We start from the raw sequence: 12,256 nt of genomic DNA, 5'->3' as shown, positions 1-12,256 counted from the left end.
AGAGAAGACTCCCTGGAAAAGACCCTGATGTTGGGAAAGATGGAGGGCACAAGGAGAAGGGGACGACAGAGGACAAGATGGTGGACAGTGTTCTCAAAGCTACCAACATGAGTTTGACCAAACTGCGGGAGGCAGTGGAAGACAGGAGTGCCTGGCATGCTCTGGTCCATCGGGTCACGAGGAGTCGGACACGACTAAAAGACTAAACAACAACAACAACAACAACATGTATGTTTTCACCCACACAGGAGTTTCTGGCCATCTTTATACTTAATCACAAGTATTATGTCCTGGAAAGACAAGCTCTTTGATCAGGTTTGGGCTTCAAGTGATTATTTTGGCTGGTAGGAGCGCAGAGACTGAAACCACACAGCCATACTGACAGGTTAACGGAGACACTGCCATCCAACAGCAAGAGGAGGGTGAAAATTGCAAAATAGCTCCCAGTATCCATAGATGGTACAGCTGTGTTCTGTGGACCTAAGCCAATTTTCTATAGCTACCAAGAAGACACATTTGTGCTGCAACAGCCAAGTCATTAAGCAAAATTGGTAGTTCATATAGCTTGTAGAAATGTATGGTGGGAGCCATCACTTTAGCATTTCTGAATAAAAATCAGATTGACAGCAGGGCATTTGTAACATCTGAAAAGGGGTTTGTTGGTTTGTTTGGCAAATCTGCTGTTTTGAGTATTTGCTATTGGTAGGCAGTAATAGGGGGAGGTTGCCATTATTGGTCATCCGTGGTGCCAGCTGCCTATTGACCTTCCTAGTATCTTCGTCCGCAGTAGCCAGCAGGTGCTACAAACTTGACACTGGAGCCCCTGCCACTCCCACAACTGAAACCCCGTGGAGGGGGACACGGTTCTCCGCAAGGTGGGCCACAGGGAGGAACACACGTCACCCCATCCCTGCAAGGATGCATGGCATCCACACATGAATCTCTGCCTGGCCCACAGGTTGTCACTCGAGGGCCACAGGTTGTCGTGATCTTGCCGCGGGGCCCACACGCAGGTTGTGGGTCAGTGTCACACACAACTGCACCCTGGCTCCTTCGCACAGCTGGTGTGGAAGAGGGAGAAAAGCAACATGGTGGTTAGAGGTCAACTCACAAGAACATAAGAATAGCCTGATGAATCAGGCTGATGGCCTATCTAGGCAGAATCCTGTTCTCTCAGTGGCCAACCATATTCCTGACCTCATGCAGGATCTGAGCACAAGAGCCCTATTCCCCCCCCCCTTTGGCTTCCAGCTGTTGGTATTCAGAAACATTACTGCCTAAAACTGTTGAGGCAGAGCATAACTCGTATAGCTAGTAGTCATTGGTAGCCCTATCTATGAATTTGTCCAATCCTCTTTTGAAGCTGTCCAAGTTGGTGTCCATCACTCTCTTCTGTGGAGTGAGTTCCATAACTGTGTGAACTCACAAAACTGTCAGGAGCAGGTCAGCAATAAATCACACGGAGTCAGTGAAGTTAACTCTTCATTCAAAGTAACAAGACAGCTCGAGAGACGAGGCCCAGTGAGCAGAGCAATGCTTCCTGGTAGATCTTACTCCAATGGGGCAGTTGTGAGGACTGAAGGTCCCCACCTTCCTACAGTTCCTTAAGCCTCCTGCTCCCCTCGGTGCTTCCCAAGCAATCTGAGACTTTGCCTGTATTTGCTCTGCCCTCTTCATACCTCTACTGGTTCTAGGAGACCAGGGAGAGGGGACGTTAGGGCAGAGGTCAGGGCCCCCACATTTTGGAGTAACATCTAATGAATCTGATATTTAAGGGCGTGTATTTTGTATCTTCATATTTCTGAACCGCTCTAGGGTTTTCTTATGAAGTGGGACACAGAAATGTCATAATGACAGTAAAATTTTTTTTTGAAATGTGCACATTTCCCCTAACGAGGGGAGTCCTCCTATGTACCAACTAAAGAGCCCCCCATAAGACCACTATTCCAGAGTCTAAACCTGTCTAATTGCACCACTGTCTGGCCTTCAACTCTCTGGCCTCACAGAAGTCATTATCTCATAGCTTGGGCCCCTGTCACTTTTCCTTGCACCCCCCCCCCCAAATACTCATTATGAAAACATGATCATATCTCACTTCCCTAATAACCATCATCCCCAATATCACCCAAGAAGGGGGTCATCATAATACTTACAGATGTTCACAGCACATTCTCCCTCACCTAACCTAAAAAGCAAATCAGGGTATAAATAAAAATTAGTAGTAGTAGTAGTAGTAGTAGTAGTAGTAATAGTAGTAGTAGTAAATAAATGGGTTCTTTCCTAGGAAATCACCATCACTGCTATGGATCATTCATCGACTGAAAAATCTTGGCCTGATATCACGCATGAAGGATGTAGAATGGCCCTGCTAGCTTGTGTCTCATCTCATGACCTCTCTCTAGGGCTTTCTGACAATGGCCACCAATGAGTCACCTAAAGCGTCTTTCTATACCCTCCAAGGCACCATGGGGCAGAGCAGGGAGTGTTGTAGCTCAATGGCAGAGCACCTGCTTTGCTTGCAGAAGGCCCCAGGTTCGAATCCTGTCATCTCCAGCTTACCTATCTTTTTCTTTTTTAAAAAAATTGAGTAGTAGATAATGGGGAAGATATTCTCCTCCTGAGGCTCTCAAGAGCTGCTACCAGTCAGAATAGGCAATGCTAGACTTGAGCAGACAAACAGTCTGATCTTGTATAAGGCAGCTGCTAAGTGCCACTGTCACTCTTCCTTGCTGGTTCCACTGGCAAGGAAGGATATTAACTGAACAATGTATCCTCTCCTAGTGTCTAAATCCATTTCTACAAGGCTGAAGTTAGCCTAATGGCCCAGCCTCCACTTTTGGCCAGTAAAGTGATAGGAAAACGTAGCCTACTGTACTTCTGCATTGCAGATTGCTGTTAAAGGACCTAAAACAAATTTTAAAAGCCTGCAACTATTTAGACAAATCCACAAGGATTCAATAATGGTTTAGTGATTTCATCTGTTTCCTTCTCCTATGGAGACTTAACAGTGATATGGAACAACTTCTGACCCATTGAGTCAAGCATGCCCCATACAACTATTCTTTATTGATGATATGTATTTATTTACTCTGGATGCAGGTGGCGCTGTGGGTTAAACCACAGAGCCTAGGACTTGCCGATCAGAAGGCCGGCGGTTCGAATCCCTGCGATGGGGTGAGCTCCCGTTGCTCTGTCCCTGCTCCTGCCAACCTAGCAGTTCGAAAGCACGTCAAAGTGCAAGTAGATAAATAGGTACTGCTCTGGCAGGAAGGTAAACGGTGTTTCCGTGCGCTGCTCTGGTTCACCAGAAGCGGTTTAGTCATGCTGGCCACATGACCCGGAAGCTGTACGCCGGCTCCCTCGGCCAATAAAGCGGGATGAGCGACGCAACCCCAGAGTTGGTCACGACTGGACCTAATGGTCAGGGGTCCCCTTTACCCCCTTTACCTATTTATTTACTGTACTTATATCAGTTGCCCAATAACATATGCTCTCTGAGCACCATGCATTACGCTCTTCCAGGTGCTTGATAGCCTCCTTTTTGCAGTTGTGGGCAGGCACAAAAAACACACACAATGCATTTATCCAGCCTCATGTCCACAATACATAGCTAGTGTGCTACTTTTTGCTAGGTGGGCTCTAGACTCTGCTGCAGTGCAGCCGGTGTGCTAATTCACCCAGTCCTATGGTGCTCACCTGCATTCCTCTCCTTCCAGCAGCTTCCTGTAGGTGACAATCTCAATATCCAGGGCCAGCTTGACGTTCATCAACTCCTGGTACTCTCGCAGCTGGCAGGCCATATCCTGCTTGGCCTTGTGCAAGGCATCTTCCAGCTCAGCCAACTTGCATTTGGCATCTTTCACAGCTATCTCCCCACGCTCCTCAGCTGCAGCCACCTCCTCTTCCAGTTTTGCTTTCTGTGGTGGCAAAGGCAACAGCATCATAACAGCACATGAACTCAGCTATATTGGTCCCTGGACTGTGGTTTGCCTAGTTAATGTAATGCCTTATTTGTTGCAAACTCTAAAGAACTAGAAGGAGTGGTTTTGGGGGACACCCATAATTTCTCTGCACATTCCGCAACACTTCAGGAGTTCCCCTGGAGATTTTGTGAGCTGACAAAGTGATAGGCTAATTATTGCTTTGTATATTCTTTCCCACACTGCGATCATTCCTTTTCAAATTAGTTAAACATAAGGGGGGGGGGGAGCTTTGCTGGATCAGGCCATTGGTCCATCAATTCTAATGTCCTATTCTTTGGTATGCATAAAAACTGAATAAATCTCCCACCCCTTGCTCAGCCTCTCATCAAAGAACAATGGCTTAATTCAGATCTATGTTTCCTAACTATAATAATGATTCCAGTTACAGATAGGTAGCCGTGTTGGTCTGCCATAGTCAAAATAAATAAAAAAAATCCTTCCAGTAGCACCTTTAAGACCAACTAAGTTAGTTCTTGGTATGAGCTTTCGTGTGCAAGCACACTTCAAGTGTGCTTGCACACGAAAGCTCATACCAAGAACTAACTTAGTTGGTCTTAAAGGTGCTACTGGAAGGATTTTTTTTATTTATTATAATAATGATGATGATGATGATGATGATGATAATAATAATCTGGCTGAGTTTCCCAGCCATTCTGTGCGGCTCACAATCAAGTGTTAAATATAATACAGCATTAACTATTAAAAACTTCCCTAAATAGGGCTGCCTTCAGATGTCTTTTAAAAATAGGATAGCTGCTTATTTCCTTGACATATGATGGGAGGGCGTTCCACAGGGCGGGTGCCACTACTGAGAAGGCCCTCTGTCTGGTTCCCTGTAACCTGACTTCTCACAGTGAGGGAACCTCCAGAAGGCCCTTGGCGCTGGACCTCAGTGTCCGGGCTGAACGATGGGGGTGGAGATGCTCCTTCAGGTATACTGGACCGAGGCCATTTAGGGCTTTAAAGGTCAGCACCAACACTTTGAATTGTGCTCGGAAACGTACTGGGAGCCAATGCAGATATCTCAGGACTGGTGTTATGTAGTCCCGGCAGCCACTCCCAGTCACCAGTCTAGCTGCCGCATTCTGGATTAGTTGTAGTTTCCGGGTCACCTTCAAAGGTAGCCCCATGTAGAGTGCATTGCAGTAGTCCAAGCAGGAGATAACTAGAGCATGCACCACTCTGATGAGACAGTCTGCTTAACTAAGCTTAACACTCTTAGTTTCATTTAAGAGAATTCCCACCCTTACCTCCGTACTATTTATTCACATCAGATCTCCTATAATTTTACCTGGAATTGTTTTCAAGCAGTATTAAGGACTAAAAAATTGGAACTTTTTTTTAAAAAAAGATGAGAGTATCATTTATTCCACATGCTGAACTCCATACCCAGTAGTGATCTGTTGTGATCAAAGAAAATTCCTGCTCGACTGAACTTGAAGTCACTTGGTTCCTTGGTAATCAGCTGTGGTACTTCAATTACACGTTTCTAATCTGCAGCTAACCTCACAATTGTGACTTCCAAAAGTCAACAATGTCCCGTCTTACCTGGGCTTTGACATTTGAAACTTCTGCCTCCAGCCTGTGGACCATCCGGGTCAGCTCACTAAGTTCTTCCTTGACGCTACGCAGGTTGTCACAGTGTTTGGCCGCAGTCGTTTTCAACTCTTGATACTAAGGCGAAATAGAAGACGTTGGAACCACTGAAAGCCGGGTGTGGTGGGGGAAGTCACACAATTTCCCCTTGTTTCCCCTTCACAAGCCCAGCCCTTACTGTGCCTCTCTAGCCAATGTATGTGGCCTCAGTGGGAAGAGATAGAGGCCAAGGAGAAGTGGATGGAAAGGCCTTACCCCAAAGCAATCTAGAGAGGAGGCTGTGAATGAATATCAGGGCAAATAGCTCCAGCAAAGGGAGATACTTCAAAACAATGGAAACTGAAGAGCACCCCTATAGTATCCTTTGACATCCACCCATCCTTGAGGGAACTCCCTTCTCTAGATTGCTTCCCATACCACAAGCCACTTCTATTTATACCATCACTCATTTTCCTTGTCTTATCTCGTGCTTCCCATCCACAGGAGAATCTGCTCTCCCTGCAGTGCCTCATTCTGCCGGTCCCAATGCCCAGTGATTCCTCCCAGCCACCAGCTGTTCTCCCTCCCCCTCCTTCTCCAGTTCATTGGCACTGTACACATCTTTGCATGTGGGAAACACAGTTCTGTCTTAAACCCAGCAAAATGCAAAGGGCACAACTCTCCACTGCTGAAGACAGAAATGTGGAAGCTGTATGTCCACCGTATGGAATGAGAGAAGTTTCCCATTCCTGCCTTAAGACATGCTAGATATTTCCACCACAGGGTTCACCTGGCAATGGCACCAAGCTTCAGCCTCAGCCCGGCTCCGAGAGGCAATATCTTCATACCGACGCCGGAATTCCTCAATGACACAGTCCATATTCAAGCCTCGGCTGTTGTCCATCTGCACTGTGACACAGGTGTCCGAAATGCAAGACTGCAGCTCGCGGATTTCCTGTCAGAGGGACAGAACATGGCCTGTCAATACTATGGAGTTTTACTTTCATGAAATTGCCTCCAGATTTGGCCTGCTTTTTTCAGAGAAGATGGAAGAATTCCTTTGAATATTTGATTCCACACCTCACTCCATGTTCTCTAGCCAATGTGGGAGGATGCCTTTGATGGCCTGTTTGGGAAAGAGGTAGCCAACACCTTCCAGATGTTGCTGAACTCAGCCCAAGCTAGCAAGGCCAGAGATGATGGGAGGTCAAGAACAACTGGCCAGAACCAGGCTGGTTTTGAATCTTCAGCTGCCCTGATAAGAGTTGATGGTGCTAAAGGTCAACCACCCATACTACCTTCCTATTATTCTGTGAGCATGATTTAAGGTGTGGGGAATTTGCACTAAAATGGCCTTAATGTCATGAGCCCAACCCAGTCTAGAATGCCCCTTCCTGCTCCTCTTTACCTCACAGTCTCCTCTAATCAATCACGTTTTATTCCACCCAAGATGATGAAGTTGTCCCATGAACCTCTACAGAAGACCCTGGCCTAAGTCATCCACACCCACCATGCTGTTATCATCCACTGCTGCATCTGAATAGTTGGGGCCTCCACACAGCTGAAGAAATGTTTGATTTGCCTTGAGCTGGTTGAATATCATGGGCAGTAATAGCAGTTGATGGTCTTGGCATCAAAAAGAATCCAAATGTTCTCTCAGCTACATGGAGGCTCACACCAAAGTTTCTGCTTTCTGCCTGAGAGGTCAAGAATATGTCTGTCTGATCTAGTTCTAACATGGTTTTCTTTCTCAGCTCTTACCCCAATTAAAAAATCTTTGTGTTTGCCTTTTGGGCTACAACCTGTCACAAGGGATAGAAGCTGCGGTCCAAAAACCCCACGGGTTTTCCATCTCTGTATGGAAAGGGAGAGTGCCTTACCTCCTCAAAGGTAGCTCTGAAAAAGGAGATGTCTTTCCTCAAGGCGTCCACTTTAGTCTCCTTTTCTGACTTGTCCATGAAAACACAATCCACCTCCTACAGGAACATGAGAATGAAATGGGGAAATATTGATAAGAAGCCATGACTCTTAACAATTACCATTCAAGGTGCTAGGACAAGAATAGTGCTAAAACCCACTCAGGTCTAGAAACAAATGCCATATTTTGGAAGACTTGCCACTTGCCTTTTTAATAGTCACATACTCATTTTCAGCACAAGTGCGGCGGTGACACTCCTCTTCGAACCTGATGAGGTAAATGAAACAGATGAGGTAAATGAAACATCTGAATGTTTATTTTATTTATTATAAAACCATTTACAGACTGCTCGATATTTTAAAAACCTCTAAACCATTTACGGTATAAAATAAAACAAGCAATGTCATTAAAACAAAAAGAAAACCGAAAATCAATAAAATAGCAGCATAAAAACAAGTAGATGCATGCAAAAAGAAATGTAACAAAAATTCAGGGGATTTGGGCATCTGAAACAAGATCTTTAAAGTAAAGGGGCAACCCAGGCAAAGAGTGAAACGCTGTATTTTTCCCTCTATAAGCCGCCCCCCATGTATAACATGCCCCCTATTTTGGGGGACTCATATTTAAGAAAATTGGGGGAGATGGCCCCATGTATAAGACACCCCCTAATTTTTTACATTATTTTTAAGGAAAAAATCCTAGTCTTATACATGGAAAAATATGGTATTTACAGGTGGTGCTTATCAGGTACTTGTGCATATCTCATCCAAAATTATTCTGCTCATGTTCATTTTGGGATGACCTTTGAAGACTGACCTTGCTTAATGCTGAGTGAACTCTAGGCTTGACAAATCACAAAAGAGAGAGCTGGCCTATAGGGTTAGTCAATGTAATACCCTGCAGATGCTGATGGGCTACAGCTCCCATCATCCCTGACTGGGACAAGTGGGAGTTGGATTCCAACAACATATGGAGAGCTACAGGCTCTCTGTCTCTGCCCCAGAGCATTGGCACATGAGGCAGAGTTGTGGCTTCTCTTGCCCATTCTGCCTTCCATCCCCCCATGTCTTCTGTAATGAACAGGACTCCAGATGTGTCACACAGCTGGCAAGGAAGATTTCACACAAGGCCAGAAGAGGCATGACCAGAGGTAGCCACCATTTACTGATCTGCTGGTGGGCCACCATACGTAACTTATGACTGCATTTGGACTGCACAGGTCTGGTTTGGGCTCTGCATTTCAGCATGTCCTTCTGCTAGCAGGCTGAGATGATGGATCTCACTCACTTCTTCCTGTTGCACTCCAGGGTGTCGCTCCAGTTTTTCATTTCCGCCTGCAGCTGTGCCCTCTCACATTCCAAGCACTCCAGCTCTTTCTTCAGGTTGGCAATGTACTCATTAAACATGGGCTCCATGTTACTTTTGCAGCACTTCCTCTCTTGCAAGAAGTCCCATTTCGTCTTCAGCATCAGATTCTGTTGCTCTAAGAATCGGACCTGTCAATCAAAGGAAACAATATTTCTCCCCACCAGGACAGGAGTGTTTAATTTTAGGGCTGAATCAGAACTGATTCCAATATGAAAGGCAAAGAGGGTCATTCCAGGGGTCCAGGTGCATGCCTGAGTCCCGTTAAGCTCAGTGGGTTTTGCAGAACTGTAAAGCAATGACAAACCTAGACAGCATCTTTAAAAGTAGAGACGTCACCTTGCCAACAAAGGTCCGTATAGTAAAAGCTATGGTTTTCCCAGTAGTGATGTATGGAAGTGAGAGCTGGACCATAAAGAAGGCTGATCGCCGAAGAATTGATGCTTTTGAATTATGGTGCTGGAGGAGACTCTTGAGAGTCCCATGGACTGCAAGAAGATCAAACCTCTCCATTCTTAAGGAAATTAGCCCTGAGTGCTCGCTGGAAGGACAGATCCTGAAGCTGAGGCTCCAATACTTTGGCCACCTCATGAAAAGAGAAGACTCCCTGGAAAAGACCCTGATACTGGGAAAGATTGGGGGCACAAGGAGAAGGGGACGGCAGAGGACGAGATGGTTGGACAGTGTTCTCGAGGCTACCAGCATGAGTTTGACCAAACTGTGGGAGGCAGTGGAAGACAGAAGTGCCTGGCGTGCTCTGGTCCATGGGGTCACGAAGAGTCGGACACGACTAAAAGACTAAACAACAACAACACATTCACCTCACCATTGAAAGCATAAGAAAAGCCCTGCTGGTGCAGAATGACTACATGCTCATTGCCAAACAAGATGAAATGCATCACTAAATAAGGGACACCCATTTGCATAAAATGTGCATGTGCTGAGTTATAGGTATAGATGCAAACTGAGAAACAATGACTAACATTTTATTAGCTATACAACGGGTCTTCCCATAGAGGAGAAGACTGTGCCCAGCTGACTTGTGGGTCTGCTCAATCTGCTATCCCAGTGCTAATTGCTGAAGAGCAACCTGGGTCAGATCAAAGGCCTGTCTAATCTAGCAGGCTTAATTTAGCTACCATTATCCCCTGTATCAGGAACGGGGAGCCTGTAGCCCTCCAGATGTTGTACTCCAGCTCCTATCAGTTCCAGCCAGCCTGCTCAATAGTTAGGGATGATGGGAGGTGTAGTCCAGCATCTGGAGGACATCAGGCTCTCCAGCCCTACTATATGCAGAAGAATGTCAGAAGTGCCATGTTGGATGATCAGAACAAAGGCCTTTTTGGTCCAACATTTTGTTTCCTGATGACCAACTGGATGCCTCTGGGAAACCTACATGAGTGCAACAGTGCCCTTTTTTTTTCTCCTCCTTTTGAAAAGACATATTGATCAATCTCCAACAACACATTTTGTGGCACTGTCTTCACAATACATGGAGGAAGCTGATGAGATGCCACCTGCCTCCCCCACCCTGCTGCAAGTAACAGGCCAGCTTAGATTCAGATCATCCGTGATGTGACTTTGGCTGCTTCTGAAATATATCCAAAGAGTGATGCTGGATATTCCAATCTCAGGTACAAGCATTCTATATACATTCCCTGCCAAACTCTTTGAACATACCAGCCTTATGCAGAGTCAGAACATTTGTCAGGAGTGCGTGCAGGAGCCAAGCCCTGTGACTGGTAGGGCCTCACAGGACTGGGGCCTTCCTGAGATTGGCCTGGAAGGGCAAGGCGCTGCCTGACAGGTGAGGCTTGACAGAAGATGCGTAGCACCTGGTGTCAAGGGCCAGGAGGGGTAATAAGACCAGCATTTCCCTCTGGCTCTTTGCCACAGCAACACGCTACCCACCTAGCTGTACTTTGGCTTCCTGGCATCCTGACCCTTGGACCCTTGGCTTCCTGAATCCTGGTTTCCTGACCCTTGGACCCTTGGCTTCCTGAATCCCGGTTTCCTGATTTGTGGACTCTTGGCTTCCTGACCCCTGGACTGCTGACCCTGGACTGCTGATTCCTGCTTCCCGACCTCTACCCCAGTCCCGACGTACCAAGCCGGGACTCTGACTGCCTGTAACCCGGACCGTGACACCATTGGTACAGCTAGGTCAGTATTGCAGTGTCTCTCTCCAAGGCAATGGACATTCCTGTGTTATGTGGAGATGCCAGGGATTGAAGCTAGGATGGACCTTCTGCATGCAATTCAGGAGCTCTACCACTGAGCTATAGCCCTTCCATGACTCACCTTGTCAATGAAACAGGCAAACTTGCTGTTGAGGAACTGGAGCTCATTCTTCTCTTGGCATTTTGCTGCTTGGGCTGTGGCATCGATCCCCAGGTTGAGAGGTTGAAGCAGCGTCTCGTTGCAAGTGACGGGGGTGATGCCAGATGAACAGGGTGGGCAGACTCCAGAGCGCCTGAAACCGTAGCCGTATCCAGTGCCGCAACAGCTGTATCCAGTGCCGGCACCATGACAGCTATATCCATACTGCGGAGGAAGGCAACTGTTGGCAGCCATCCTGGGGCCACATGAACCGGTGCCACCCAGGCTCCTGCTACTAAAATGACCCTCTCCTCCATAGCTGATTTCAGTGACCTTAGCAGAGCAGGAAGTGCTCATCCGGGAAGCATGACCTGCAGGATGCAGGACAGCTGAGCAGGAGCTGAAATTCCTGGGGCCACATGCAGAGTTTGAGTGGCAAGACATAGTTTCGTAGGAGAGCAGAAGTTGGAAGAAGAAAGGGGGAAGCGAAACTGCAAAGCAAAAGAGGCAGAGGTAGTGTGGTTTACTGCAGGGAAACGCTCCCTTTATATCTGTTTGGGACAGCTGGGTTTGGCCAGCATTGAAATGGAAGAGAAAGCAACTTCTCTGACATTTATTAGCTTGGGACATTTAGGGAACCAACTCCCCATGTCCTCATCCACGCTGTTTGATGGCTGATCACCTGGTAGATGAAAAAGAGTTTTAGGGATTTCACAAAGGCCTTTTTTTTTTTTACAGCACCTACAAAGTTGTATTAAAAGGGCTGATTCCACCTTCCCCTTTTTATACATGGAGGAAACTAGACTTGTAATTATGAGACGGATATCAAGAAGTTGGGATTTGAAGTTGACACCCCTTCCTGGTTTTGTCAGCAGTTGGCTGTGCGACCTCTGCATCTCAGTTTATAGACCTCTTAGCAAAGATAATGAGGGGGTTGGACTAGATGACCCTTGGGTCCTTTCCAGCTCTAAGGTGCTATGATCTCCACACACACCCAAAAATGTTGGGAGGCTTAATTATCAGACATGCTGCCTGGAGATGAAAGGTTGCTTTGATGTAGCAAAGTCATTGCTGTGCAACATTATGGGACCTTTTG

General features: G+C 46.6%; 1 protein-coding gene across 1 annotated transcript; it reads right to left on the bottom strand.

The window, feature by feature from the left end:
- Nucleotides 1-768: 768 nt before the first annotated feature.
- Nucleotides 769-11,415, bottom strand: LOC308471484 (keratin, type II cuticular Hb6-like; the record flags this gene model as incomplete). Its single annotated transcript, XM_080995482.1, has 9 exons — nt 769-1,061; nt 2,154-2,185; nt 3,697-3,917; nt 5,532-5,657; nt 6,349-6,513; nt 7,439-7,534; nt 7,683-7,743; nt 8,764-8,972; nt 11,143-11,415. 9 exons carry the CDS (start codon nt 11,413-11,415, stop codon nt 769-771), a joined length of 1,476 nt encoding a protein of 491 aa, XP_080851608.1.
- Between the last annotated feature and the right edge of the window lie 841 nt (nt 11,416-12,256).

Source organism: Podarcis pityusensis, assembly GCF_964106645.2.
Source record: "Podarcis pityusensis genome assembly, chromosome: 2".
In the NCBI taxonomy this organism is placed as follows: domain Eukaryota; kingdom Metazoa; phylum Chordata; class Lepidosauria; order Squamata; family Lacertidae; genus Podarcis; species Podarcis pityusensis.
Note: the sequence above shows the minus strand (reverse complement) of the source record. Positions and strands in the feature narration are given on the sequence as shown.